At 51.7% G+C, this 27949-nt stretch overlaps 1 protein-coding gene across 2 annotated transcripts; it reads right to left on the bottom strand.

Moving 5' to 3' along the window:
- Positions 1-50: 50 nt before the first annotated feature.
- Positions 51-27861, bottom strand: LOC130593105 (H(+)/Cl(-) exchange transporter 5). 2 transcript variants are annotated; one of them, XM_057397995.1, is made up of 13 exons: positions 27769-27861; positions 21773-21922; positions 13802-13953; positions 11777-11876; positions 9691-9875; positions 9018-9140; positions 8361-8567; positions 7409-7489; positions 5788-6330; positions 5032-5218; positions 3588-3986; positions 1558-1774; positions 51-419 (listed from the first exon to the last, which is right to left on the bottom strand). In XM_057397995.1, the coding sequence occupies exons 2-13, from the start codon at positions 21903-21905 to the stop codon at positions 329-331; spliced, it is 2418 nt and encodes an 805-aa protein (XP_057253978.1). In that variant the 5' UTR covers positions 21906-21922; positions 27769-27861; the 3' UTR covers positions 51-328. The 2 variants fall into 2 exon arrangements, with proteins under 2 accessions (XP_057253978.1, XP_057253979.1); XM_057397996.1 differs by lacking the exon at positions 27769-27861 and adding an exon at positions 21488-21602 and having other exon boundaries at positions 21773-21875.
- Between the last annotated feature and the right edge of the window lie 88 nt (positions 27862-27949).

The following is a 27949-nucleotide window of genomic DNA, read 5'->3' as shown; positions in this document are numbered from 1 at the left end:
TCTTTTCCTCCCTGCGTTAGTGCCGAGTCCAAATAAAGTAAGAGATCCAATTCTATAGCATTTTGCTTTTACTCCTTCATGGAATCTTTCTAATGCAACTTCACAAAAGCAACGTAATTAAAGTCTCTTTTTTCTTCTAAAAAGAAGATTCTGTTCCACAGATTATGTAGTGCAATCGGTATCTGGTAGAAAAAAAAGTATCTTCTTCAGCTCCTTTGAAGAAAACTTGGAAAACAGTTCCATGTTTTCAATAAAAATAGGGAAGTGTATCCAGGATGGTCTCTAAAGGTCCTTTTGTGTTGAACACACAATACCTCCTGGTCTGCCTTTAGTTGAAGAGTATCGAATCTGGGTCCTGGTTGGCCAGTTGTGCAATGTGCTTCAGAACGTCCTTCTTAGTGATGATCCCAAGGAGCTTCCTGAAAAAGGGAACCACAGTTTCAGGGCACTAGCATGCACAGAAAGTATCCTGCCTCTCACAGGCTTCACACTTTAATGCCTTGCAGGAGCTGAAGTACCTTTGTGGGACATTCTGCACAATGTAGGGTGCTCACAAGCCCCAGCAGAAACCGTCAGTGATTTACATTTAGGAGGTTATGACCAAAAGACAAATACTAATCACTGCTAACACCCACCTCTGCTGAAAAGATCAACCTGAATGTTTAGTGCTGCAAGAAACCTGGGGAGGGACTTTGAACAAGGGCCTGCAGGGACAGGCCAAGGGAAATGGCTTTAACCTGCCAGAGGGGAGACTGAGATGAGCTCTTAGGCAGAAGCTCTTCCCTGTGAGGGTGCTGAGGCGCTGGCACAGGGTGCCCAGAGAAGCTGTGGCTGCCCCATCCCTGGCAGTGTTCAAGGCCAGGTTGGACACAGGGGCTTGGAGCAAGCTGCTCTAGTGGAAGGTGTCCCTGCCCGTGGCAGGGGTTGGGACTGGATGAGATTCAAGGTCCCTTCAACCCAACCAAACCCCAGAGTCTGGGATTCTGTGGGCATGGGTGGGTGCATCGGGATAAAGGGACAGGAGGGATGGGTCGGTCCTGCCCCAGGAGAGAGCTAAATGGGGAGATTTGCTAAAGGATCTAGAGACATTGAAATGAGCAGGTCAGGAAGTAAAACATGGCCAATAATATTTCAAAGGCTGAAACACCACAAACTGCATCCACAGAAGCTGTGGCTGCCCCATCCCTGGCAGTGTTCAAGGCCAGGTTGGACACAGGGGCTTGGAGCAGCCTGGTCTAGAAGAAGGTGTCCCTTCACTCCTTCCCCCTCAGAAAACACTGTTTCTGAGCAGCATCAAAGTGAATTCCAGTAGTTGCATGATACCTATGGGCAGATCTGAGAGGAGGCTGTGAGCCCTCTCCATCAGTTTGACAGATGCATCACTGCATGGAGCTGGGTCCTCACCTTACAGGCTTTATGTTACTGCTTCAGCTGAAGGTTCGGTGTTCTCACAAGTGCTTTGTTCCAGAGCTGCTCCCCCTGATACTCAGAGCCCTCTGCTCACTGAAGGAGAGGAGGCAGTCCCCGAGCCCAGGGCCCTGCCTGCAGCGTGCTTACCCGTTATGAGTCACCAGGCACTGGCGCAATCCTAGCTTGCGGAATATATCCACTACGATTTCCATGGGCGTTTGGTCTGTCACTGTGAAGGGACTGAGGTCCAGGATGCTCCTAAGTTTCAGCATGGAGGGGGAGCTTGGAGGCAGCGGGGGAGAGTGGTCAGTGAAATAAACAACTGAAGTGCTCACAATCCCATCCTGCTTTTTCCGGGCATTTTCTGGAAGAAGGAACATTTGATTAAGTATTATCCCTCCCTTTCTTTTCCAAACAAAAGAGCGCATACCCTTTCATCTCTGCCTTAAAAGTCTATTCCTTCCCTTCACCTGAGCTGCTTCTCCAGGCAACCAGGGACTCAAGGAGGGTGCAACACGTTTCTTGTGTTTTGCTCTGGCCATGTAAAGGCAAGTTCTGGAGATCTTTAACTTCCCAATTTTAAGAGGGGGTAGATAAAATGCTTTGTACTTTATCACTCACTGATTTGGGTCCTATGCAGAGCAACTTCACAAGTATTTTTAAGCACTTAAACATACTGGCACAGGCTCCGTGCCCATGATGGTGTCAGGAATAAAACCAGGTTCAGTACTTGCCCTCACTCAGGTATTTACATAGTGCATTACTCTCAGGCTGCATGGGCAGTCCAGGCTTCAATTTGGTATTTACATTCAAGGTTCCCTGGGAAGGGGCTGGCCTGGCAGCCCCAGCACCAGAGCTGGGTGAAATCCCCTCCTGTGGCACACAACAGTGCTTATCTCTGGGGGGAGGATTACTCTTAAGTCCCTGAAGATTCAGAATAACATAACTGCAAGAATTCATGGCCATCCCACAGAGCAGAAGGAAGGCAATGTGCATGATAAACGAGGGGAGACTGAAATGAGCTCTTAGGCAGAAGCTCTTCCCTGTGAGGGTGCTGAGGCGCTGGCACAGGGTGCCCAGAGAAGCTGTGGCTGCCCCATCCCTGGCAGTGTTCAAGGCCAGGCTGGACACAGGACTTGGAGCAAGCTGCTCTAGTGGAAGGGGTCCCTGCCTGTGGCAGGGGTTGGAACTGGAGGAGCTTCAAGGTAAGCACCATCCTGCTCCTTGCTCCGGCATCCCGAGCAGAGAGGGATACGTGGCTTTGGCTGGATCCATCCTTCCCTCCAGCTCACCACGGCACTCACATGAACACTGCTAGGTGCTGGTGCAGGAGGTGAGGAGCTCACCCAGGCTCAGCATAGCTGCTCGGAGCTGCACATACACCACAGGAATTCAACTGGCACGACAGTACGGGGCTTGGCACCCCGATGCCCAACCTCCACTCCAGTGCAGGAGTGCTAGATGCCTGTATAGCACTCAACCCTAACACACAGATTTCTCCTGCTGCACCACCAGAAGCCACGTGGCCTCACCCAGGCCAATGAGAGACAACATGACCAGAATTTCCACTCAGGTCTCATGCTGAGAAACAGCACTTGAAGTTTTTTAAGAAACTTGAGATCAAGAGGAGCCTAAACATGCCCTAAACTGTACCATGGCAAAGTTGTTTCCAAAGGAGCTCAACACACATCTGAGAGATGCCGGGACAGTGTTTACCAAGCCCTGCCAACACCACGCACTACTCATCTCAACCACCGAGTGAAACAAGTGGAAGACCAGGCTGGCTAGTGGTGAAGAGAGGTATTTACAGGTTGGACAGCACCACCTCAGAAGTGCCCCAATATTCAGTGCCTGGACCAACCAGACTTTTTCTTAATGAAATGAATTAACAGCTAAGAAAGCATTCCACAGTCCAGTCATCCACAGTCAGGAAGACTTAGTTCCTGCTGGCAAGAAGTCCCCTGCTTCATGCCGTAAGGTTCATGAATTCAAGACAGCCACACTGATTGCACCAAGAAGTCATCCTGTCCCTCACACTCACTGCATGCAGACCCCATGCTGCTTGGGGATGCAAACACCACCGCTACTGGGTGCCTAAACTCCTCAAGTAAATTACAGCTGGTGCCATTTAAGGACTCTGATGGCATCATTCATCTGCGCAGTATCTTTCCTCTTACCAATTGAAATGATGAGGTCTCTTCTGAGGACAAACCCAACAAGCCTCTGGGACTCGCGGGACACCACCACCGGATAGCCACTATACGTGGTTTCATTGATGATGCTCTCCACATCCTCCACGGTCATGCTGTCCTGCGTGATGACAGTCAGAGGAGGATCATTCCTCCGTGGCCTCATTACATCCATCGCGAGGGTCTTGTGTGAGAACTCCTCCTTGGCCTCCAGGAAAGGGTACCCATTGAGGCGGATGTGGGCATCGTAAATGCCTTCCCGCCCAATGGCATCAGCCACCCACTTGCTGGTCATGGCTGCTGCCATCAGTGGAACGATGTATTCCAGTCCACCAGTGAGCTCAAACATAATGACCACCAGGGACACCGTCATTCGGGTCACACCACCTGCAAGCACAACAGGAGATGACAGAGGACATGAGCAGGCAGTTCTGGGGGGTTCCAGGCAGCAGAGCTGCATCTGCCAACACTTCTAGAGAAGGTCTTGTACTGCTGGACTCCTGCACCACATTCAGCATTGCAGGGGACACCAAACACGAGCAGAACACAGTACTGAAACCACCCATCCCATCCAGAGCATGGTGCCATGGGCTGGCTCACAAGGGTTTGCTACCTGGTTTTGATGGGTTTCCCTTCAATTCAGACCGAACCTTAAAAGATGACTAACTAACCTTCTCTCAGGTGACTTAGCTAGCTGAAAAACAGCCTGGCCATGCAGTTTTGCTCCAATACCATCACCTCAAGGGACACAGACCCTTTAGTGCCGTGCAGTGGTAAGAAGAGTTAATGAAAAGGAACTATTTTCATCAATTACATGTAAACAAGGTGTTTCCCCTTTAAAAAGGCCAAAGATGAGGTTTGGTGGCATGCTTTTACTATTTCTGACATGAGAGTTTCTTCTGATACTCTTGAGTCCTTAAATTCCTTTAGAGTTAAGCACATTTTTCTGTGGAGGAAAGGATTGGGAAATACAGTGAAAGTGAAGTTCAGCCACATGCGCTCAACTTCTCACATCCAGCCAAGAGGAAGAAGCGTTACCAAAACCCAGAGTGCTTGAAAGAAGAGTTGCTCCACGAGAGTTAAGGCCAGAACAGGAAGTAAAAGCCCACAGGAAAACCTGAGGTCAGTAGGCAGCCTCCCTTGTTCTGCTGCATGGTCAGGAGCTCCCCACTGAAACCTGCCACATCCAATGACACGTTGGTGCTGGCAAGAGAAGGCCTTGAACACTGCCAGGGATGGGGCATTCACAACTTCCTTGGGCAGCCTGCTCCAGTGCCTCTACAACATCATGCATTTTACAACAAGGGTTCCTGTTCTGGAGATGAAGCCAGCTTCTACGGACTGTGAGAACAGCAGCATTTCACTCCTACATGTCTCCACATGGTCAACCAAGCCCAAAGCACAGCTTGGACTTCATGGACTCCTTGCTCACCCAGACACGCTGCAGCCCCAACCATTGCGTAGAGGCCCGGAGTGATGCAGTCAGCTCCTTGGCTGCACCAGCCACTGAAGATGGCCCAGTCATGGTGGTAGTAGGCCAGCTGCTCCATGGCCACACCAAGCAGCCTGCCTGCAATGGCACCCACCGCCATGCTGGGGATGAAGAGACCCGAGGGCACCTGCAGAAACACCATCGGTCAAGGCCTTGCTCCCCACACGTTGCAAAGGAATGCTCAAAAACAGTTGTTCCAGTGACAGCTCAAAACAGGGCTCAGTTAGAGGTTACACTGAAGTTGCTCCACCTGCTGAACCCCACTGCAGGAAAGCTCAGACCTTGGCCCTACACCCATAGCTCAGGAGGCTGCCACCAAGCCAGATCAAAACCATCTGAGCAAGGAACAGCTATAAGCAAGCATTTACAAATAAAGACAACTGCACTGCCATTATCTATTGCATATATACTAGAAAGGCTTAAGGTTGGACAATGTAGCAGCATTCTGCGGCTGGAAAAGGGGACATGAAGCCCTGAGACACCAGTTCCGTGACAACAACATCTGCACCTCACACCCACTCAAGCTAAAGGGTTTCTACTGCCTTCAGTTACAAGCAACAGAACAAATAATTACAGTCTATCACTTTGCCCCCTTCTTAACAGGGCCTGGGGAGGAAAACGTGTTTATTGAGCAAATAAAACTAAGACCTGGGGTTTCTGCAGCAGAATGTGAGCTCACTTACAGGCAATTCTTACCTTCATGCCAAAGGTGAAGATGGTGATGAAGACCTTCATTATAAGGGCCAAAGCCAGCTGCCACATGGCAGTGTAGACTCCTGGGCCAGCAGCTCGGTCTGGCAGGTCATCCCCTTTGGTGCTGTTGAAATCATTCACGTACTCGCAGAGCTTGGACGAGTCCAGAATCCCACAGTCATTAAAGAGCTCAGAGATCAGCTCACTGGTGCTCATCCTGGTGTACTCATTAGGGAAGGCCAGCACGGCCGTGATGGCTGTCACTACAAACACCTCCAGCACCGGGTATTTGCCAAGCTTGGTCGTCTTGCGCCGCCTGCACCAGGCAATGTTGCTGCGAATGAAGAAAGCCCCCCAAAGCCCCCCAAATATGCCCAGAAGGATGAAGGGCACAAGCTCCAGAAGATGCCATGGCATGTGAAACTCCACGTAGAAGAGAACCAGGCGGCTGTTCCCAAAGGGGTTGATGGAGCGCAGGGTGAATGCCGCGACCAGAGCAGCGAAGAAGGAGCGCCACAGTGTCTTGAGAGGAAAGTAGTAACTGACCTAAGAGGAGAAACAAGGCAGAGTCAGTCACTTCAACACTTGCCGCTCCACCGACCACTGCCTAGTGATATCAGGCAAGGACAAGATCAATGCGTGCTGGGTACAGCCCCCTCCTCTCCAGCCAAGCACCCCGGGCTTGACTGTGGCCTGCTCAGTTCCAGTGCAACAACTGCCCTCTACAACTTCTGACAAGGGTCTGTAGGGACAGGACAAGGGGAATGGCTTTAATCTGCCAGACGGAAGGCTGGGATGAGCTCTTGGGAAGAAGTTCTTCCCTGTGAGGGTGCTGAGGCGCTGGCACAGGGTGCCCAGAGAAGCTGTGGCTGCCCCATCCCTGGCAGTGTTCAAGCCAGGTTGCTCCAAGCAACCTGCTCTAGTGGAAGGTGTCCCTGCCCATGGCAGGGGTTTGGAACTGGAGGAGCTTTAAGGTCCCTTCCAACCCTTCTGTCGCTGGAGATACTTTACTCAGATAATAAAGGCTGTTACAGATCAGCTGTGAGCTGAATCAGAGAACTTTCTGTCCTGCATGCTCTGCAAGGTCCAGATGTGCTAAACAACAGTGCTTGCCATAGCTGCCATCACAACTGTGCTCAGCTGAGCAAAACCATCCCACTCCTCCTCTAAGCCCTGAAGCAAGCAGCAGTGATACATTTCACATCTGGATCTGAAGGACAAGGACTGGAAGCTTCTTGGGAAGAAAAAGGGTCCAATGAGCCACGTAAGTTTGTTCCCAGGGTACCCTGGGACAGAGCTGTCAGGAGAGGGTGGGCACATGGCAAACAAGAGGGAGGCTGTGGCTGTGAGCAGTCAGTGGTGCTGGGCACAGACAGACCATGGGAAACCAACACGTTTAAAGCAAAGCTTTGGATAGACTATCCAAAAAGTTCTCCCGTATTCCCAAGAATTACCTGAAACCCCAATAAGCTTTTAGATTGTTTGGCCTTGTAAGCACACCACCGACCAGTACTCGGGAGGCTCTCCTACACACCAGCAGTAATGGGCGGGATTTTTAACCCAGCAGGGTCAGTCCTTGCAATCAAACGGCTCGCCAAGGGCCACCAGAAAATGCTGCTGTTACCTCTTCCAGGCTGAAGAGCACTCCTCCGATCGGGGCACCAAACGCTACCGACACTCCAGCAGCTGCAGCTGCTGATAAAACCTACGGGAGAAACCAAAGAGGCATTTTCACATACCCCCAACCTTCATGTCTCAGTTTTCATCTCCAGCGAGTGCTCAGTCAGCCAGGTCTGGCCTGTTTTACAAAGAGCAGGACAACGGTGGAGTGAGCCAGCTCCTCAGGGAGAAGAGCTGCAGAGAGCTACACATCCACCGGTGTTGGCATTTCAAGACTCCCACCCAAATCAGTAGAAGTGGCATCATGGCAAGTACCTTTTCCTGCTTCAGCTGGTTTCATGCTTTTACCTTAGATAAAGCCCCAGTAAACAGCATGGCAGCAATTTCACCTCAGAACACTGACTTCTCCATGTTTGCTGTCTCACATTCAGAGCATTTCTCATGCAGTGTAACTAGAGGAGCTGGTGGCCACCCAAAACCAGTCCACTGGGTGCATTCCATTGTTTGGCTAGCAGAAGGTAAACTGGCCAATGTGATACTGCACATCCCACATGAACTGTTCTCCACTGACTCATGTGGAGCACTGTAAGGAAACACTCCTAAGCTTCTCATTAGATGTTAGCATAGTTCTTCCACCGTGCCCATCACTGTGTCCCTGAAAGCAAAGCCCTTCATTTTATTCCTACAGCCAAGTCCAGGTCTCTGAAACAGTTCCAAAAGTTTCTGGAGCTGCATGGCCAACCAACAAGTATTGCAGACGTGGAGGTTAGTGCAGTGAATGCTTCCATCACAAACGAGATGACAACCTGCACTGCTGTGCTGTCCCTTCCTAACCACGATGGCTTTTGCTCCAAGGGTATCGCACTGAGGCAAAACTTGCCAAAAGAGAACAACTTACACCTGAGGCAAAGCTCCAGCCCCAGCAGTCTCCCCACACCAGAGGCATCCCCCTGTACCTCTCTGCGCTTGGCTTCGTTCTTCCTGTACTTGGTGAAGAGATGACACAAGATGTTCCCACAGCAGCAGGCGACGTGCACCAGGGGCCCCTCCTTGCCCAGGCTCAGCCCAGAGGACACAGCCAGCACTAAGGTGATTGTTTTGATGATCAGCGTCCACTTGCCCAGGTAGCCTCTAATGATGAAACCACTTAAGATAGTTTTGATCTGGAAGTCAAGCACACAAAGCTCTACAGGCTTTCAGTCAAGCCCTAGGCAGAGCTCCTGTTTTACTGGGTGCTCCCAATCCTGCTCACAGCTTTCCCACTCCCCCCAGCTATCAAAAACAACATAGCAAAAATACCCCACCATGCAAGTGCTGAAACAGCCTCTCGAGTCCTTCCTTCAGGGCTACTGACCCTGCTAAAGAAAAATCTTTTTTGTAGCCTTTACACAGTGTGCTTTTGTTTGTGTCTCCCACAGCAAATGCTGACACATTCGAGTTTTTAAAGGAACTGCATGAAGACCTAAGTACTAGGCATGTTTCATGATAGTTTGGGGAAAAAAAACATTATCATTTCTAAAGTGCAGGAAATTATTATTCCACAGCAGCGATGTTGAATCTTTTGGTGGTGGTTCCCCAGCCCACTTAAAAACTCCCTCCTCGTTCTCACTCACCTCTGGGATCCCCGAGCCACAGGCATAAGGAGCAAAGCCCTTCACAAGTAGCACAGCAAGGAGGGAGAACAGCAAGGCCCAGACAACGTACATGAAGTAGTTGAGAATATATGCAAAAGCCCCCTGGAATGCAGAGAAAGGAACCCAAATGAGATCATTTCAGCTGAGATCACATCCAGCCTCTTCACTGAAGCAAGCACAGAAATAGCAGGTAATGCCACATAAAGTTATCAGCCCAAAACAGAAAGAACTACAGCAAGTGTGAGGTTCCAAGGACAAGTTATGCTCCTGGGTTATCGGGATATGAACCAATCCTATACCCAAAGACCATTATTTAAAACAGCAAACAGGGTGCACAGGTAGCTTGGCACTGGCGTAAGGTCTGTCCCAGTCAGGCAGGTGGCTCCCTGGATAGAGCTGCCAGAAATGCAAGACCTGAGGTCACCTTGCATTCCTCTGAGGGAAACAAATGAATCCAGTCATAGAATCATGAATAATTTAGGTTGAAGGGACATTTAAAGTTCAAAGCCAGGCTGGATGAGGCTTGGAGCAAGCTGCTCTAGTGGAAGGTGTCCCTGCCTGTGGCAGGGGGTTGGAACTGGATGAGCTGTAAGGTCCCTTCCAACCCAACCCAGTCTGGGACTCTATAAAACCAGCTGTAAGTACACATCACCTCTCCATGGCCCAGGATGAGCTGGGACCAGCTCTTCCACTCAGGACACTTGTCTCTGTCTGTAAAGGTTGTGTTGGATTTCCAGCAGCAGTGCTCATGGTTAAACCAGAAGCCTGCTAAACACACTCCTTCCTTCAGATCTGTCATCCAATGGGCAGAGATGTCAATCAGACCCGCCAAGGAACCTGGTTTGAAGGAAGAAAGGAAAAAAGTGTAATAATCCCCTTGCTGAGACTTGCACATCTGAAGGTTTCAGTCTGCCCTGCTACATTCTGACTCACACACCAGCACGTAGAGCAGCACTGGTATTTCTGCCTCCAATCACTTTGTATTCTATAGAGAGCTAAATGGGGAGATTTGCTAAAGGATCTATAGACACTGAAATGAGCAGGTCAGGAAGCAAAACATGGCCAATAATATTTCAAAGGCTGAAACACCACAAACTGCATCCACAGAAGCTGTGGCTGCCCCATCCCTGGCAGTGTTCAAGGCCAGGTTCGACACAGGGGCTTGGAGCAACCTGTTCTAGTGGAAGGTGCCCCTGCCCATGGCAGAGAGTTGGAACTGGGTGAGTTTGGGCCCCTTCAATCCAAACCAGGTTGGGATTCAGTGATCACCAGGAATTACTTCTGCCCAATGGCACTGAAAAAGCACTTGATAAATACAGCACAATGAGTGGACTGAGGGGGACATGGGGCACTTCTGGAGTACATGTTATCAGCCTCCAAAATACTTAACAATACTAAAGCTGTGACAGGAATAGCTTTGAACTGGGAGAAAACATTTCTAGCCAATTTAAATAAAATTAAAACCAGGGGAAAGCTGTAAGTGTGCCAAGTGAAAGCCAGGCGCAGAGAGCCGGTAACTCAGATTTGAAAAGAGGAATCTTCAAGCAATTTCTTGTTCTCATGTTAAGAACAACTCCTACAATCCCCACAAGTAAGTGCTGCCATCGGCTCTGCTCTCAGCTATAACATCAGCTCAGCACTGAGGCCAGAAGCAGAGACCTCTGCTCCACGTGAACAAGTCCTGGCACAAGCTCCAGAGGTGGCAATAAACATTCAGCAGATATTCTAGTTAATGGGACACCGGCTTTTGCTCTAAACATTAACAGCAGCTTTCATCTACTCCTGGGGCCGGGAGCCGGGCTGCTCCCTCTCAGGAAGGCTGAGGTGCTCCTGCAGCACAGGGAGCAAAGGTTATGCTGAAGCTGCTCGGAAGGTCTGAGCCAGTCAAGCTCTGAAAGAAGCCCGACTGCAAATACTCCTCTCACTTTATATCCAAGTAGAGTGGGAGGGGAGGAGGAAAGAAAATCTTCCTAGCATCCTTGGCATTACCCTCCCCAGGTCCAATGAAGAGCCTTCAAAGACCCCCCCGCAGTGTGACACCCAGCATTTTTATAAGCTCCGCCTTGATGGATTACACAAGAGGGATGTGGACCTTCTCAAGGGAGTCCAGAGCACGATCAGACAGCTGCAGCACCTCTGCTATGGAGACAGTTGGGCTTGTTCAGCCTGGAGAAGGCTCCTTAAGGCAAGACCTTAGAGCAGCCCCCATTGCCTAAAGGGACTACAAGGAACCTGCAGAGGGGCTTTGGACAAGAGCCTATAGGGACAGGCCAAGGGGAATGGCTTGAACCTGCCAGAGGGGAGACTGAGATGAGCTCTTAGGCAGAAGCTCGTCCCTGGGAGGGTGCTGAGGCACTGGCACAGGGTGCCCAGAGAAGCTGTGGCTGCCCCATCCCTGGCAGTGTTCAAGGCCAGGTTGGACACAGGGGCTTGGAGCAAGCTGCTCTAGTGGGAGGTGTCCCTGCCCGTGGCAGGGGTTGGAACTGAATGGACTTTAAAGTCCCTTCCAACCTAAACCATTCTGTGGTTCTATGATTCTAATTCTCCATAAATCAAAGCATTTAAAAGTAATTCTCCATAAATAGCAAAGCTGTGGCAGAGGCATCAGTATCAGTTAGCCCCTCGCACAGCCCATGCTCCAGGGATGAGGTCTCCTGCTCCAATGACCTGCTGGGGTTTGTGGGAGGAATCGATGCTGCAGTTCAGAACCAGGACTTTAAACCAAGGTTTGCTCTTACCTGCCAACAGCCCAATGAGGAGCATCAACAGCCAGCCAGAGAAAGCATCACTCACGCTGTGTATCAGTGCCCATGTGGACTCTTTACTTCTACTGGTGATCTAGGAAAGGTTCCAAAAAGAAACAACAATCCACTAAGACACGGACACACTTTGGTGTAAATGCTCTAAAGCTACATGGTGATTCACAGACCACAGCCTGTCATTCTATGCCACAGGCCAATCTGGACACTGAACAAACTTTGTGCCTCATGGATACTGATACCCGCTGAAATTGATACTGGTACCATGAGAGCACACAGAAGCTGCCATCAGCACTTCAGAGTCTCCAGCTACAGCCCTGGTATCTATAACACAAACAAGAGTCGCCCTGAGCAGAGGAGGCTCTGTGAAGTGCTGCTCAGCCGGGCACAAGGCAAGTGGTAGGCTTAATACCAACACAGAGGAATGGTGGCACTGGGAAGTGGGACTCCGACCCGTCCAAGGTGCCCTGGGAGGGTGAGCTCCCCGGTCTGCCTGCGCCCAGCAGGGCCGGCAGAAGCCCGTCAGTCTCACTGCTCTTGACAGGTGGACAAAAGGGTGACAGAACTGCTACTGTGCACCCATCAGCCCTCTGCCTCTCCCAGGGGAAGCATTCCAGGACACCACTATATTCCCAGATAAAAAGGCACATTGATGCAGCCAACTACCACTCACTAAGTGGGGAATAAAGAAAGTAAGAATCCTTTCTGCCTGAATTCTCTGGATTTTTCCTCTTTCAAATGCCATGCTGCTGGTGAGTGGAACTGCTACTGAATGGAGGCTTGGTGGGGTGGGTGCCAAAGCTATTTCCTTTATATTTCATTGAGCCAACACTACACTTGACCAGCAGAAACTTCTGCCTTGACCTGATTTCAACTTCTTTTGAGGAAGACAGAAGCAGTCTTGTCGTTCAGGCACCTCTGCAGATAGGACATAGGTCATCCTGTTCTATCATGGGCATCACACATGCATGAGTGCATACATGCATGTGTGTGAGAGGTCCTTTGGCTTTGTACTCTTCATTCATAGGTGGGAATAGGATTTTGGGCAGTAGGCAGTCGGAGCATTGGAGTCTCTAAATTGGACCTGCACTCACCCAAGTTCGGGCATTACACTGTATTGTGTGTATTGTGTGTCCCAGTGAGCAGGGACGGTGCACAGTTTGTGCACTGTCACTAGGACCCAGGTTGGTTTGTGAGGCTCAGGGGAAAAGAAGAATCATGAAAGAATATTTTGGAAAGCAACTAGACCAGTTAAGCTCAGTCATCACCCCCCACGAGGTCTGCCAGCAAGGGCATGGGGGATCAGGAGCACGGTGGGGACACCGGTGCTTTATGTCAAGCATTCCTTGCTTTCTAAGTGGATCCCTTGAATTGCAGAGAGTGGTGAAGTCCTGGGAAGAACTGCACTTAGCTTGAAAGACTGAAAGTCTCAAAGAATGCACTTCATCTTCTCAAACATGCAGCACAAACAAACCCAACAGGAAGAGCATCATTCACAGTGCAATGGTGTGAGCAGAAGAGTGACCTGTTTCTTCATCAGTAAACAGAATCATGGTGCTTAGATCCTTCCACTGTAAACCAGGGAAGAGCAATGTGATTCTTCCAGAATACTGCAAATAACCATGCAGCTTCCCTGAGCGTCTCTCTCAGGGAGTGACACCCCCTGAGAGCAAAGCTCTGCAGGCTTTGCTATGGTCCAGTCTCAAACAAGCCCACTGTGGCCTAAGGAAACGTGCCATTAAGGCATTTAAGATGTGTATTAGAAATCCACCACAGCTTTTCCATAAATCCAAGCCTCCAGAAGTAGCAACTGATAAACTGCAACATGCCACGTCCCTGGTCCCCAGATTAAAGCTCCTGTGGAGAGGCTCTCCATGCCCATCCAAAGGGCAATCCCAGGCCTCTCTCCTAAGTGCCTCCCTAGGCCACAGTCAGAACCCAGATCAGCTCCAGCAGGTTCATTACCCTGCCATCAGTGCCACAAAGAGTAGGAAGAGATTTTACCTCTCTGTGCCTGTCCCGATCCCTGGACTTCTCTCGCACCCAGTCTATAGTGTTAAAATCTTCATATGTGCCCACACCGGGAAGAGGTTCCTCCAGGAAATCCATCATTGTGCTTGTACCGTTCATCCCTCCTCCATTATATGAGGAAAACCCTGGTGGGGAAGAAGAGGGAAAACTGAGCATTTCTTAGTTTTCCCCTTTTAAGGAAAACATCACCAAAACACTGACTTAGGGGAAAACTCGCATTTAAGGTCCCCTCCAACCCAAACCAGACAGGGATTCTATGATTCACTTACAAACAATGAGGTGCCTCTGGTGGGGGGGGGGGGTGTCTTTGAGTCTTTGCTCAGTGTGGGTGACGAGTTTCTACCAAGCCCAGCAATGCAGAAGACAACACCGAGTCTACCTTGAGAAGGGCAAGATGAATGATCACCTCCCCAGCCCTCACCTCCCAAAGGCAAGCAGCCCAGCCAGGAGTTTATCTAAAGATAAAAAGATAGAGCTGTCCTAAAAACCAGCCTCTATAAAGCACTGTTAAACCTCCCTAACTCCCTTGAGCAGTATTTTCTGCAAGATATCAGGGTCATTCCTTGCTCAGTCTAGTGGAATAACTGCCCAGACCAGCAACTTTCAGCTGTCCTGGGAACGTGCTCCCTGCTCAGAGCTGCCACAGAGCAACACGGATCAGAGCCCGAGGGCACAGACTCTGTGCACAGCACTGCAGGTCACCCACCACCCCAATCCACAGCACTGGGAGTCCCACAGGTACCGTCTGCACAATCCCATCCACAACACAACCACAGCTGAGGGCTCTCGGGACAAGGCCACATGCAGAAAGGATGTTTGTGCCTGGGGACCAGGCACTGTTTGGTACTGACTCTATTCAGCCCAGGCTGTGGTCCCCAGAGCCCTGAGGTCTCCAGCCACACACAGCACATTCACAGCAGAGGATAAGGTGCCCCTCTGACAGCACATAATGAGGAAACATCCTTTTTCCAGGAGCAACACTCAACTAACATGGCTGACAGCCATAAATATTTATCAAGATTTTATTTCCTGCCTCAGCTTGTTGCAAATCAAGGATTCTCTGATAACCTCCCTGGAAAAAGGGAAGAAAACGAGCCTCAGAAAGCCTTGCCAAAATGCAATCAAGATGAACGTACAGCTACCCCCGGCTCCTAAGGTACAGAGCTCGAGTCGTTTAGTGCCTAGAGACAGCTAGTTAGGCACAGCGCTGTTAGAGGAGTACAGTTCATTCCTTCAGCACAGATTTGTCAGTGTTTTGATCACCTCTTCTCCCTAAAACGGGTTAATGCTCCTCTTTAGAGAGTCTGTCTGGCTCAGGGAAAAAACAGGCAGTGCTTGTTAAAGTCACAGCATCTGCCACTTCAACCCAGCAAGCCCATGGGCTTTAGGAGCTGTCCTGCACGGTAAGAAGACAGTCCGGTGAGGAGCCTGCACACCTGCTCAAGCAGACCTGGGAAAGGAAAGGGTCTGCAGGCAAAAGGGAGATGGGCAGCAAACCACCCACCATTACCCATTAGACAGCAGAAACCCCAGAGCCCCCCCAGCTGCTCGCCCTCCATCGCCCGGCACCCACCCCTTCACCCAGCGAGTGGCGGGGCAGCTCTGGAGGCACCAGCGGCTCCAGCTGCCCGCACATGGACACGCTCCCCCTTGGCTCACGTCCCTCCTCCTCCACGCCTGCAGCCTCCTCACCGTGCTCCCGCGGGAGCGGCGTTGGGAGCGCAGCCACTTCCCACGGGGCAAGGGTCGCGGGAGCTCCGGTGCCTCACGGCAGCACCGGCAGCACAGAGCAGCCGGCAGCGGCGCGGGGCCCTCCCCACACGCCGGGCCTGGCGTCACACCGGCCGTCACATGGGCCAGCCCTGCACCTTGCCGAAGGGCAGGATCGAGGCGGCACAGCCCCATCGTCCCCTTGCCGCTCCTTCACCCAGATGGCGATTCCTGGTAAGCCCAGCGCGGAGGCTGCACCTCGGAGCCGTGCGCGGAGCTGCTCACGCAGACCTGGGGACGTTTCACCTGGGGCAATACATCCTTGGGACAAACCACAGCCCGTTTGCTGTGCTGTACAGACTGCACACAGCCCAAAGCTGACTGCATCAGGGCACTGGGATGAGGGGGAATGGCTTTAGCCTGTCATAGAGAGGAGACTGAGCTGAGCTCTTAGGCAGAAGCTCTTCCCTGTGAGGGTGCTGAGGCACTGGCACAGGGTGCCCAGAGAAGCTGTGGCTGCCCCATCCCTGGCAGTGTTCAAGGCCAGGTTGGACACAGGGGCCTGGAGCAAGCTGCTCTAGTGGAAGGGGTCCCTGCCCATGGCAGGGGGTTGGGAGCTGGATGAGCTTCCAATCTCCTGCCATGGGATTCTATGATTAAGTCGTTGCAACCTGGCCCTTCACCACCTCACCCAAAGCCTGTCTGCAGAGTGAAACATCACTCAGTACACACATCAGCACCAGATGCTGCTGCTGCATCAGCCTCGGATATGCCCTGCTCCACACACATCTGCAAAGGTCTGGAGCAAGCCAAACTTCAGCTTGACCGTCTGTAGATTCCTGACACTGGAATCTACACAGTCACAGAGGCACTGAAAAACCCTTTCTTTGCCCATCGAGCTGCTCTTCCGCTTGCTATGAGCTGGCAGCCATGCTCTCTGCTCAGCGGGTAGGCAGGTACTGAATCTTTCTTCCACCCTCTCACACAGGCAATAGCTTTCCCAAGCTCCCCAGGGCCCCAGGAGCATTCCTTATCATGCTATTCCAAGGAGGTAAGAGCTCAAAGGAGGTGGTGATTAAGTTCTTCTGGCTGCAATTCACTAGTGATAGCTGTCATTTGCCCATTGTCTGGCGAACCTGAAACACTACACCCTGCAAACCTTGACTCTGGTCTGCCCAGATGCCCAGCCAGAGGCTGCTGCCAGCCCTGGGTCTCTGGCCAGAGGTCAAGGAGGAAGGAGGGAGAAGAAAAAAAAACAGGGGAAATACCCCCAGCACAGGGATCAGAGGTGGTCCACTAGCACTTCTGATGTGTGGGTGAATCAGTCTCACCTGCCCAAGGGGCAGCACGGCAATGAAATCCCCTGGCCAGCAAACCCTGGCCTTTGGAGACCTTTGGAGAGCAGCAGCCAGATGGCATCGAGGAGAGAGGTGATGCAGCTCTGCTCTGGAGCCAGGCTGAGAGAGCTGGGCTGGTTTAGCCTGGAGAAGAGAAGGCTCCTGAAGGGGAGAACTTAGAGCAGCTCCAGTGCCTGATGGGGCTACAGGAAACGTGGAGAAGGGCTTTGGACAAGGGCCTGTAGGGACAGGCCAAGGGGAATGGCTTTAACCTGCCAGAGGGGAGACTGCGATGAGCTCTTAGGCAGAAGCTCTTCCCTGTGAGGGTGCTGAGGTGCTGGCACAGGGTGCCCAGAGAAGCTGTGGCTGCCCCATCCCTGGCAGTGTTCAAGGCCAGGCTGGACAAGGTTTGGAGCAAACTGCTCTAGTGGAAGAGGGTTGGAGCTGAAGGATCTTTTAGGTCCTTCCCAACCCAAACCAGGCTGGGATTCTGTGATTCTTTGAACACCGCATCAAGCTCCACCACGTGCCTCCACTTCCCACAGCACAGAGCAAGTGTGTCCAGAGAACTGGTGGATAAACTCAAAGCTCCATGGGAAACCCAAGCTTTGTGAGCCCTGCTGCACTTTGGGGTGTTATTTCTTGCTATTAAAATTCTCAGTTCTTGCCCTTAGAGCTTAAAGAGAACCTTAAATCCCACAGCAAAAAGTGGACCTTCCAGCCATGAAACATTTAAGCCTTCCTCTGAAAAGGGGGAACAATATCCTCCCTCTGCTCTCTGTGATCTAAAGCTCAGCAGAGGCCACCACAATGCCCAGGTACTACACCTCCTCAGCTCCAACAGACTTTGCTAAAGGAATCAGGACTTGTAAATCCTGACTTTCTTAAAAAATACAATAAAACAAAAAAAAAAAAAACAACCCAGGGCTGCAGACAGAATGTACCTGACCCTGTATTTGGGTACCCATGGAGCTGTGGACGCAATTTCCTTTAGAGCTCTTAAGCAAATGAAGCTTTTGGGAAGCAACAGGGAAAGTCTTCTCATAGAAAAGCAACTGGCTAAAGACACAGGATGCTCAAGGCATAAATTCCTGTGTTTGAAGCAGGAGGAAGGCAACTGGAACTCCACTTCTGTTTGTACTGACTATTCAGTGTGTTCAGAGGGGTCTGGACAAGTGGTGCCTGCTCTGATGGGAGCTTGGGCTGGTGGCCAGCATCTCCTCAGCTGCCTTTGGAGGACTGCAATGGGACTACGAGAGAGCAAAGAAATTCAGTGTCCATGAAGCAAGTCCTGCAGGGCAGGGGTAGAGACAAGTGTACATAGTGTCGGGCTCAGTCAGCACGTCTGACCTGGAAACTGAAGCGTCAGCAGATCATGCTCTGCAAGTCATTGCTCAATACTTGGAACAGGCCACAAGGAAAGAGCTTTTTCTTTTTAAACCCCTTCAATCAACCAGCAGAAAAGATTTACTGCTGGAGAAATGCACCACCTGGTGGTGGTCCCATCACCATGGCACAGCCAGTAAGATGAAACAATGCCTGGGAGGAAGTACTGAATCCTCACCAAGCATGCCACCTCCTCACCCCTTTGGCCAGGGTTAACAGCTGTGCTTTGACAGCAATTCTAAGAGCACTGCCAAGACCCATCTGTGGTCTGGTGTAATGCCACAGCCTGGTGTAAACACCACTTACTGCCTCGTGTAATGGCACTCACTGCCTGGTGTAATGCCACAATCTGGACTACAAGAAAACCAGAAAAGCAGCAGGGGCTGCTCCTTAAAAAGCCAGGTTTGATTCCCAGGTACAACTTAACAGTGTGGAAATAAATAATCCAGGAAAGCCTTATTTGTTACCTTCTGTTGACGGAATGCTGAAGTCCAAACCAGAGCAGGTAAGAGTGGGATCATGTGCTACTCACAGGGGCTCTCCATAGCCAGGCAGCACAGTGACAGGTATTAAAAGCTACCATAGCCCAGTCTAAATCAAGCCTGAGTTACTCAGAGTATCTGCATTTCAGCTGAAGCTGCTGAGCAGCTCTGGCCTTTGGGAAGCATATACCAGCTAGGCACAAAGATCCTATGTGAAGATGTTTTTCAGCACAAGCATCCCATGCTGTGGGCAGCAGGCAAGGCTGGTGGTTCCCATAGGGGACCTGACCCAGTGCAAGAGTGGTGTCACTCACCAGTCAAGGGCTCATAAGGAAACATGGAGGAGCACTGGCTGCCAAATGGACTCTGGATTTACAAATCTACCAAGCAGTAGGAGATGCTTCCTCTTCTGGTTGCTTGACAAGATCCATAAGCTCCAGTTGTGGCTGTTTTTGAAACCTGGAATGCCATCACTCTTGCAGGAGGGCGTGAGTCTTGGAGAAGGTGGTAAGGCCAGGCTGGACAGGGTTGGAGCAAGCTGCTCTAGTGGAAGGTGTCCCTTCCTGTGGCAGAGGGGTGGAATTGGATGAGTTTTAAGGTCCCTTCCAACCCAAACCAGGCTGGGATTCTGAGTTCTGATTCCAAAACATGTCCCTCACTCACATCCATCTGACACACCAGCAGGTCCCAGACAGGGGTCTACACTCAACCCCACCATGGGAGAACTTCTGCTCCCTCCTCTCCAGCTCCAGTTGGGCCTGTGCCACCACATCTTCATGCTGCACATCTGGCACCCAAACACTTACCAGCAAACAGTTCCTGAAGTCACAGGGGAAGTTTGCAGAGTGAACTGAAACTGGTATCTGGGTGAGCAGCTCTCCACTTTTCGTTTTCCCCTTTTATTTCCTGTCAACCCTACTGTGGACTCGAGCATCTTGCCAACAGTCAGAGCCTCCCGCAGGAGAACTGCTCCTCTCTGCCACAAAGCTCAGGACAGCCCCCAAAGTGCTGCCACCTCCAGCACTCCAAACCACACATCCCACGGGGGAACCTTTGCTTCTTCCATAGAAGTAGCCACAAGCCTTCAAATACCCTCACTGGAGATGAGAAAAAAAACATTTAAACAAAGAGGGAAACCACCAAGTGCTCCTTCAAGGCAGCAGCAAAGTAAACTCAGCTCCAGTTACCCAGTGCTGCCTCCAAGTTCCATTTCCTTACAAGAAGTTAAAGAATTCAGCTCTTTCTCTCTAAAGACTGAACATGAGCACACGTTCAGCTTCATAGAGCTGGGACCCCAATGGCTACAGTAAAGCAGATCTCACCAGCAGGTCAGACAACAGGAAATTACTATTCCGTTACCAACACCATAATATGATTACTTCATGTATGCAATTCTGCACATACTCATACGTCATAGATCCTCAGAAGTCAGTTCAGTCACAAGTCATTATTCCAAGCTCGGTGCGAGGGGTTCTGAAGTGGACCCCAGATATGACCTGTTCTAGACCAGGGCTTGGAGCAACCTGCTCTAGTGGAAGGTTTTCAACCAATGGGGGTTGGAACTGGGTGAGCTTTGAGGTCTCACCCAACACAAACCAGGTGGATTCCCAAGGCCAAGCTGGAGCGAGCACCCTGCCCAATCCCTGCACCACAGCTTACCCCACACACCAGCCACCCTCTGTCACGTTAGAGGGAGTCCAGGGAGCACCACACTCAGTGTGTCCACCTTGCACTTGTCCCCTCTGTGCACACACAAAGGCTCTTTAACCACAAACCAATGCTTACCATTCAGTTCCTGCAGCTGCTGAAAGCCACAGTGATTCTTCCCCCATGTTAGCCTGACAGCAGCAAGAGGGACTGAGCCAAGCAGAGAGAATCCCACCCTCCTTCCAGCACCCCCTGCAGCAGAATTGCTGGTTGTTTCAGCTACTGAGAGGTGCCTTTCAAGGCAGTCTGCCTTCGCTTGCACTACCTAGGGGTAGACCACATGGCTCAGAAGCCAAACAGAAGGATTTCTTTTTCATTTTTGCCCTGTAGTAAACAGGCTGGGGAAGGAGAGGATGAGAAGGTGTACAGGAGGTCATGGAGGACTGCTCTCTGCTGCCCAAATTGTGGTTTTGCTTTTAAACTAACAACTCACAGGACAAAAGTCAGGCAGTTGTGCTTGTCTAGCGCCAAAGCTCAGCAAACTCAGCAGATTCATCTCTCCCCTGCTCATTTCACAGCCTCAGGCTCAAGCTGGAGGAGATGCAACACACCCTCACTGAACTGATGTGTGGTGGCAGAGAAGGCGAGTGTCTCTGGCTGTGCACAAGCTCAGTACCAGTGCTGACACAGCTCAAGATTCTCTCCACAACAGACAACCTTTAAGATTACAGTAAAGCAGGAGGGAAGTCTCTACTTGTACCACACACCCCTAAGAACCACCCTGCGCTGTCATCCTGCCCACCACACTCGTGACACCTCCCTTGTGGCAGGGGCAGCTCTTCCCTAGAGCAGCTACTTTGGAAGCTCCAGAAAGGGTGAGCCAGAAGCCCTAAAAGCAAAGCAGTGGGACAGGACATGCTGTACTGAGTAGCAAATATACCCCACAAATGGCTAAGGGAGCAGTTTTCCTTTCTGAGACGTTACTGGGGAAAGTTCTCAGAACCTTTGAGGACAACAGCTCGGCTGCTGGAGACAGACAAGCAGTGCCTCCCCACCACAACAAAGTCACTCACATGCTTCTTGCAATGGCCATTTACCTTAAGGAGATTTTCTGCTTTGCTTACAGCAGACACCTCCCACGAGCCTCCACCACGAAGCGATGCTGGAAGCCAAACCTGACACTGAGCATGCATTCAGCTGCTCTGCACGAATCTGCTCGGGGATGCAACACAGAGCAAAATCCTGAGAACCATTCACACTGGTGCTGTGAAACCCAAGACCCAGCCCAGACAGAGCCGGGGGGGCATGCAGACAATACTAACATCAAACCCCACCAAAAGCCCTTACAAAAAGCAGAAAGAAGAGGGATGTGCACGTGTTACCTTCCATCTCCCTGTCTAGAGGTGGGTCGTCCTCTGCCATGGAGAAGTCCAGAGATGCTCCTGCTATTTCCAGCATATCTTCATCACTAGTGCTGCTCTGGAAACTCTCCCGTCGATAGCCCTTCTGATCCATGGCCAGAGCTTCCAACCCTGGGGCAAAGGGAAGTCTGTTAGAGCACAAGCATGAAGACTCATTTTCTGAGCCAACTGGGCTGATGCCCATTTGATGCTTTGTCAAGAACTGTAGTGACACTGCCTGAAGTTAGGCTGGAACCAGTAACTGCTCAGCCATGAGACAGGCTTACTTCATGCTCTGAGACCCATAAACTGTGAGCAACCATCCCAAAATCCACAGCCAGCCCATGCCTGAGCTGCCCATGGCTCCAGTGCACTGCTCTGTGCCACCCACCACCATGGCCTGAGCTCTGGTGAGCCAAATATGATCTATGATCCAATCGTGATCTGACACAAGAGCAGCCCAAATGCCTCATGTAATGTTTTTCTCTACAGAAAACCAATTACATTTCTAAGTTCCTGATCTAAAGGAGCTATTTCCTTTTTGTCCTTTATACCTCCGTAATTTCAAAGCCTGTGAATCAATTTCTATCTTCTGATTGCTGCCAGAGAGAGCAATTCAGAATCTCTAACAGCAAGTAAAAAGTGACCTAGGTCCTATGGAGCCAAGCTGAGAGAGCTGGGCTGGTTCAGTCTGGAGAAGAGAAGGCTCCTTAAGGGGAGACTTTAGAGCAGGTCCAGTGCCTGTAGAGGGGCTTTGGACAAGGACCCATAGGAACAGGACAAGGGGGAATGGCTTTAAACTGCCAGAGGGGAGACTGAGATGAGCTCTTAGGCAGAAGTTCTTCCCTGTGAGGGTGTCCAGAGAACCTTGTGTCTGCCCCATCCCTGGCAGTGTTCAAGTCCAGGCTGGATGGGGCTTGGAGCAAGCTGCTCTAGTGGAAGGTGTCCATGGCCACGGCAGGGGGCTGGAACTGGATGAGCTTTAAGGTTCCTTCAACCCAAACCAGGCTGGGATTCTGTGGCTCTATGATTCTGTGTTAGACAAGGCCAGTGACATCTGCCGAGGTATTTTTAAATCATCTCCACAACTGCTCTCAACAGGTTTCAATGACACTTTGTTCACTGGTTTTGACCATTTCCACTCCCATGGCACAGAACTGTATCTGCTGCTGGAGCTGTGCAGAGCCCAGCACCAGGGAGGGCCCTCACAGCAGAGCTGCAGATGTGCCGCGCTCCTGAGGTGCCACACTCCCCTGCATGTCCTTCTCCCGAGAGGGAGGCAACCCATGAGAACAACCCAAGCAAAGGATGGTCCTTAACCACTCGAACACAAAGCTGCAAGAGGAACCTGGAAATGTGCCATTAGCTTCACAAACAACTTTAATTAAGTCCCTGGATCCAGCCATTGCCAGGAGCTGCCCATTCCATAAGAGCCATCATCTCTCCTTCCCTTACCCAGGAGGGAGGGTAATTACACCAGCACAAGGTCTGACAACACAGCAGTGAACTAAACTGGAGAAAGAATCAGGTCTCGGCCTCCAAACCAGCTCTTGCATCCTGGGAGTGAGAACCTTTTCACCTCAATGAGATGGTTTGTTCTCACAAGCACACATTATTTCAAGAGAATTAGAGAGGAACCAAATGTGCAGCTCAGCCTTATTTCAGGAAGGGAAGAAGGCAGCCACGCACAGCATGAACAACACACTCTGCAGAAAGCACTTCCTATTACAAGGAAAGAAGCCATCACCCCACACAAACCCAGCCCTGGCATTGTCCAAAGAGCTGCAGCAGTCTCCTCAGTGAGCCCTGTCTGTGGAACATGCTGGCACTTCACTTTTGAGCCCTCTTTACTCATGAAACTGGTGCAGAATACACCAGTGAGGAATGTGCCAAGCTACTTGCAGGGATACGAGCTTCCAGCCCAGCAGGCAGAGAGCTAACGAACCTCAGTGCTGGTGTGTCACAGGGCTTGTCTGCAGCACAGCATGGGTTTGTAGGTATTTTCCAATAAAACTCTGTGTGTGTTTATGTGTATCCGTGGAAGGGAAGGTTTAAAATATGTCTGTAATCACATAAGGCACGAACCCATAGCCCTGCAGCTGAGCCCCACAGACAAGCCCCACAGCCAACAGAAAGCACAATGCTGCCTGCACCATCAGCCAGAATCCCCATCTCAGAGGCAGAGACTGAAGCAAGGTCACCTGCTGCTCCCCCAACCCATCCCCCCATTTGTTCTCATTCAGTTTTAATAACCAAACCCAAGCCAACAAGCAACCACCACCTTCCAGCCCAGTAACACCCAGCACCACCCATGTGCAGCACAGCAGGGACACAAGGTGCTCATTCAGTGCTCACTACTCTCCGAGTCCTAAAGCTGGAGATGCAGGTTTAAATCCCTTTTTCTTACAAGAACACTCCCTCTATGAGCGAGAAACACCTATCCAGGATGAGCCATGTGCACAAACAAGAAAACCAGACTGCTCTCAAGCTTATCTACATTGTTCATTTACTGCAACACTTCATCAGGCAGTGACTGCTCCCTTCCTACCATGCGTACGTACCAGGAGGCTCCCAGCGCACCCAGTGCTGGTGTGAGCCAGAAGCCATCCTTCTCCAGCAGCTCCCCTTCACCTCCTCTGGCTCCTTCAGTCTGTCCTGACTCTTCCCATCGCAGTCGAGCAAAGGGAAGCAGCGAAGCTGAACCCAGCACGGGGTCACCCCCTCAACGCCTGGAAGTGACTCAGAGGACAGCACTGGCACCCAGGAAGTTGGAGCACCCAGTGCCACCCTCCAGAGCAAACCCAGTCCTAGCGGGTGCTACCTCCAGCCTGGAGTGCGCCTCAAACAGCACCAGAAACTGCAGGGGCTTCTCCTCATTTCATGCTTCAACATCGCAGAATTAAGACTGGTTTGGGCTGAAGGGACCCTAAAGCTCGCTCCAGCAGCCCCATGTCCCTCTGGTGTTGCTGCTCCAGATCTGGATGCAGCACTGCAGGGGATTCCCAGCTGTCGGATGGGATTCTTGGCTCCAACCCACCAGCACCAAAACACGACTTAGCAGGGTGCTGGGAGCAGCCGCCTCCCTGAGCCATGCAGGAGGAGCAAGCTACCACCTAGTGGCTATTTGCACAAAGCAACCAAAGCCCGTATCAGAAGACTCCCCCCCATCAACACCCTCCAAGATAAGCAAATCTAGGCTGAGCTTTGATAGTTCAGGGCTCCTGTACCTCCCCAGCCCCCCGGCGTGTCTTCACAGGGGCAGGCACTTCCCTCCCCACCGTTCCCAGATCCAACAGCAGGCAAAGGGGGGACCACAGAGATGATCACAACCACCAGCTGCACCACCAGCTACACAGGGCTGCACAGGAGGATCTGAACGAGAAGCCTCGTGCACAATCACATGGCCAAAATGATCCCAATCTGCCCTCTGGCAGGGTAAAGCCATTCCCCCTTGTCCCTTCCCTTCAGTCCCCGTGCCCAAAGCCCCTCTCCAGGTTTCTTGTAGCCCCTTTAGGCACTGGAGCTGCTCTAAGGTCTCCCTAGAGTCTTACACACATTCACTTCCACTGTTCACCAACCTTTCTCTTCTGAAGAGCAGACATTTCACCCCAGAGCATCCTTCCACTTCTCTCATTCCCCTTCTCTCCCCATAGATGACAGCTCCCTGGGGTGGCTGAGGGGGGCTCTGGGACTCCCCAGCCCAGCAGCAGGGACCTGGAGAAGCTTTCCCCATCTCATGTTCACCCCACAGCTCCACACAGAACCTTGTCCTCGGTGGCCACTGCAGCAAAGGCAAAGACAAGGCAAGCTGTTTGCATTAGGCAGGGAAATCCACCAAAACGAGCCAAGCACAGAGACTTGGACTGGTTTAGGGCTTGGTTGCTTGAGGGTGGTGGGACACTGGCACAGGGTGCCCAGAGAAGCTGCGGCTGCCCCATCCCTGGCAGTGTTCAAGGCCAGGTTGGACACAGGGCTTGGAGCAAGCTCCTCTAGTGGAAGGTGTCCCTGCCCATGGCAGGGGTTGGAACTGGATGAGCTTTAAGGTCCCTTCAACCCAAATCATTCCATGATTCTGTGAAATAGCACCAGTGTCACCACAATGAGTCCCAAAATACGAGTTACGGTGTTTTCACACCCCTTCACAGCATCCAAGCCTTGGCCTTGAACCAAAAGCACTACACAAACACCGGCAGTTTGACTGATGGGTGCACAGCACTGCAGGAGTCCGAAGCACCCAGTGCAGGAGCTTCTCCTGCCAAGCAGGTGCCCAGGGTTACCTGGGCCGAAGCAGGGTGCCGGGTGGGTCTCACACATCAGGCTCCCCAGGAGCCCTCATCTGCTGCATCAAGGAGATGGGTGGGCTTCCACACTCAAGGGACTCATGTGGAACAAGATCTTCCAAACCTGGTGCTCCCAGTCCTCCAGACACAACTGCATATGAAACTGTGCTGCGTAACCAAGAGGTTGTTATTCCAGAGGGAATAATTACAGCATGATGCAAGGTGCACATAACTATCCCAACCCACACCAGCAGCTCCACACTTGGGCACTCAGACCTGAATCCAAACTCGCAGATAAACCCGCCGGATGAGTCCAAGATCAGACGACAGGAACGTCAAACCCAGCTGCACACCCAGCCTGCGGCACCAGCTGCTGGTGCGACACCAGCTACCCCAGAACACCCAAATGACTTGTGGCATCATGGGGAGGAACTCTACCCCTGCAAACCTGCTCAAGGTGAGGAATTTCAGGGGGCAGAGCTTTGGAATTTTAGGCCCACAGTGATTTTCTAACCTCTCTAGTAGCTGAAGTCAGGAGCTACGAGTCCGCAGGGAGAGTAAAGGGAATTTGCTGTTGTGGTTTCAAGCACATGCAGCACACGGGGGGTTTGTAGGTGCAGGTTGAATACAGTTCCGTTATAAACCACTTTGGTTTGGGTGCTGCTCCCAGAGTTCTCCAGCTTCTGTAGAACACCTGCTAGTGACAATGCCACAGATCCTTGGGCAAACCAAAACCAAATTCAATCTCAACAGGCATTTTGGTGCAGCCAAGGGATACACCACAGGCCTTCCCCATCTCCAAGCAGAGGGTGGGGGATGTCCCAGAGAGGAGCAGCTCAGCCAGGCTCTGAGGCTCCAGCTCAGTGACGCTTCAGCCGCTGTGCCCCAAAGAATCACAAACAATTCCCTATTTAGCACAACCGTCATTCCAGCAGCATTGACAAACAAAAACAACCCTGTTCTCCAGCTCTTCTGGGAACAAAGGCGGTCGGAGGCGCAGCAGTGTCTGCCAGGCACACGTCCCAGTGCTTCCAGTCCTGCCCCAAGGCTGCCCCAGCCCCACAGCCACCCCCAAAGCCCCACAACCAGCTCTCCAGCCCCACAACCAGCCCCTCTATGGCCACCAGGAACCCAGGACAGGTCCACCACCACATGGACAATCCTGAAGGGTGCCTGTCACAAACACCTGCCCTACACAAGTGTCAGAACCTAAATCATTCCTTTCATTCCAGCTGCAAAGAAAAAAAAAAAAAGGGTTATTACCCTTAACAAAGGCCTTAAAACTTAGACAAACTCTGCTCAAAACAGGAAGATGTTGGTAATACACTGGACACTGGGAACACACCGGCCACTGGGAACATTGAGCGAAAGCATGCCCAAGCTCTGGCTGCCCTATTTCTTGCCTCATCTATTCCCAGCGGCTCCTTAAGATGGGAACGTGCCTCAAGCACCGAAAGGAACTGAATGAGGCCCAGCACTGCCCAACTGTGCTCCAGCCGAGCTGGGTGGAAGGAGAAGGAGGCACTGTGTCCCTGTGCTCCCCGTACCGCCTTGTACTCCCCCATATCCCCTTGAGCCCCCATGGACCCTCCATGTCCCGCGGGCCAGCAGCTCCCGGATCCCGGACGCCAGCCCCGGCAGGGAGCGTTCCCCCGGGCGCAGAGGCCTCCCCGACCAGGGGGCAAGCGGCTCCAGTACCTTGCTCCGAGGCTCGGCAGCTCCTGTCTTCGCTCCGCTGCTGCTGGGAGCTGCTGGAAGGGGAAGAACGGCTGGATCAGGGGGACACCCAGGTTACGGGGGGGGGGGGGTGGGAATCGGCTTGACAGGCTCCGGCCCACTGCCCCCCGCGGAGCCCCGTGTCCATGGCCACGGCCCGAGC

The sequence above is a fragment of the Pezoporus wallicus genome, unplaced genomic scaffold, assembly GCF_028554395.1.
Source record: "Pezoporus wallicus isolate ANWC-B61680 ecotype Strahan unplaced genomic scaffold, APGP_CSIRO_Pwel_v1 contig_11994, whole genome shotgun sequence".
Taxonomy (NCBI): domain Eukaryota; kingdom Metazoa; phylum Chordata; class Aves; order Psittaciformes; family Psittacidae; genus Pezoporus; species Pezoporus wallicus.
Note: the sequence above shows the minus strand (reverse complement) of the source record. Positions and strands in the feature narration are given on the sequence as shown.

Excerpts from the sequence above, each read along its gene's own strand:
- LOC130593105 (XM_057397995.1), bottom strand. The coding sequence starts at position 21,905 with ATGGATCAGAAGGGCTATCGACGGGAGAGTTTCCAGAGCAGCACTAGT. Across the intron at positions 9,876-11,776 it reads CCTCATTGGGCTGTTGGCAG|GTTCCTTGGCGGGTCTGATT; the intron begins GTAAGAGCAAAC and ends CCTTCAAACCAG. Across the intron at positions 6,331-7,408 it reads TGCTCTTCAGCCTGGAAGAG|GTCAGTTACTACTTTCCTCT; the intron begins GTAACAGCAGCA and ends TTCTCCTCTTAG.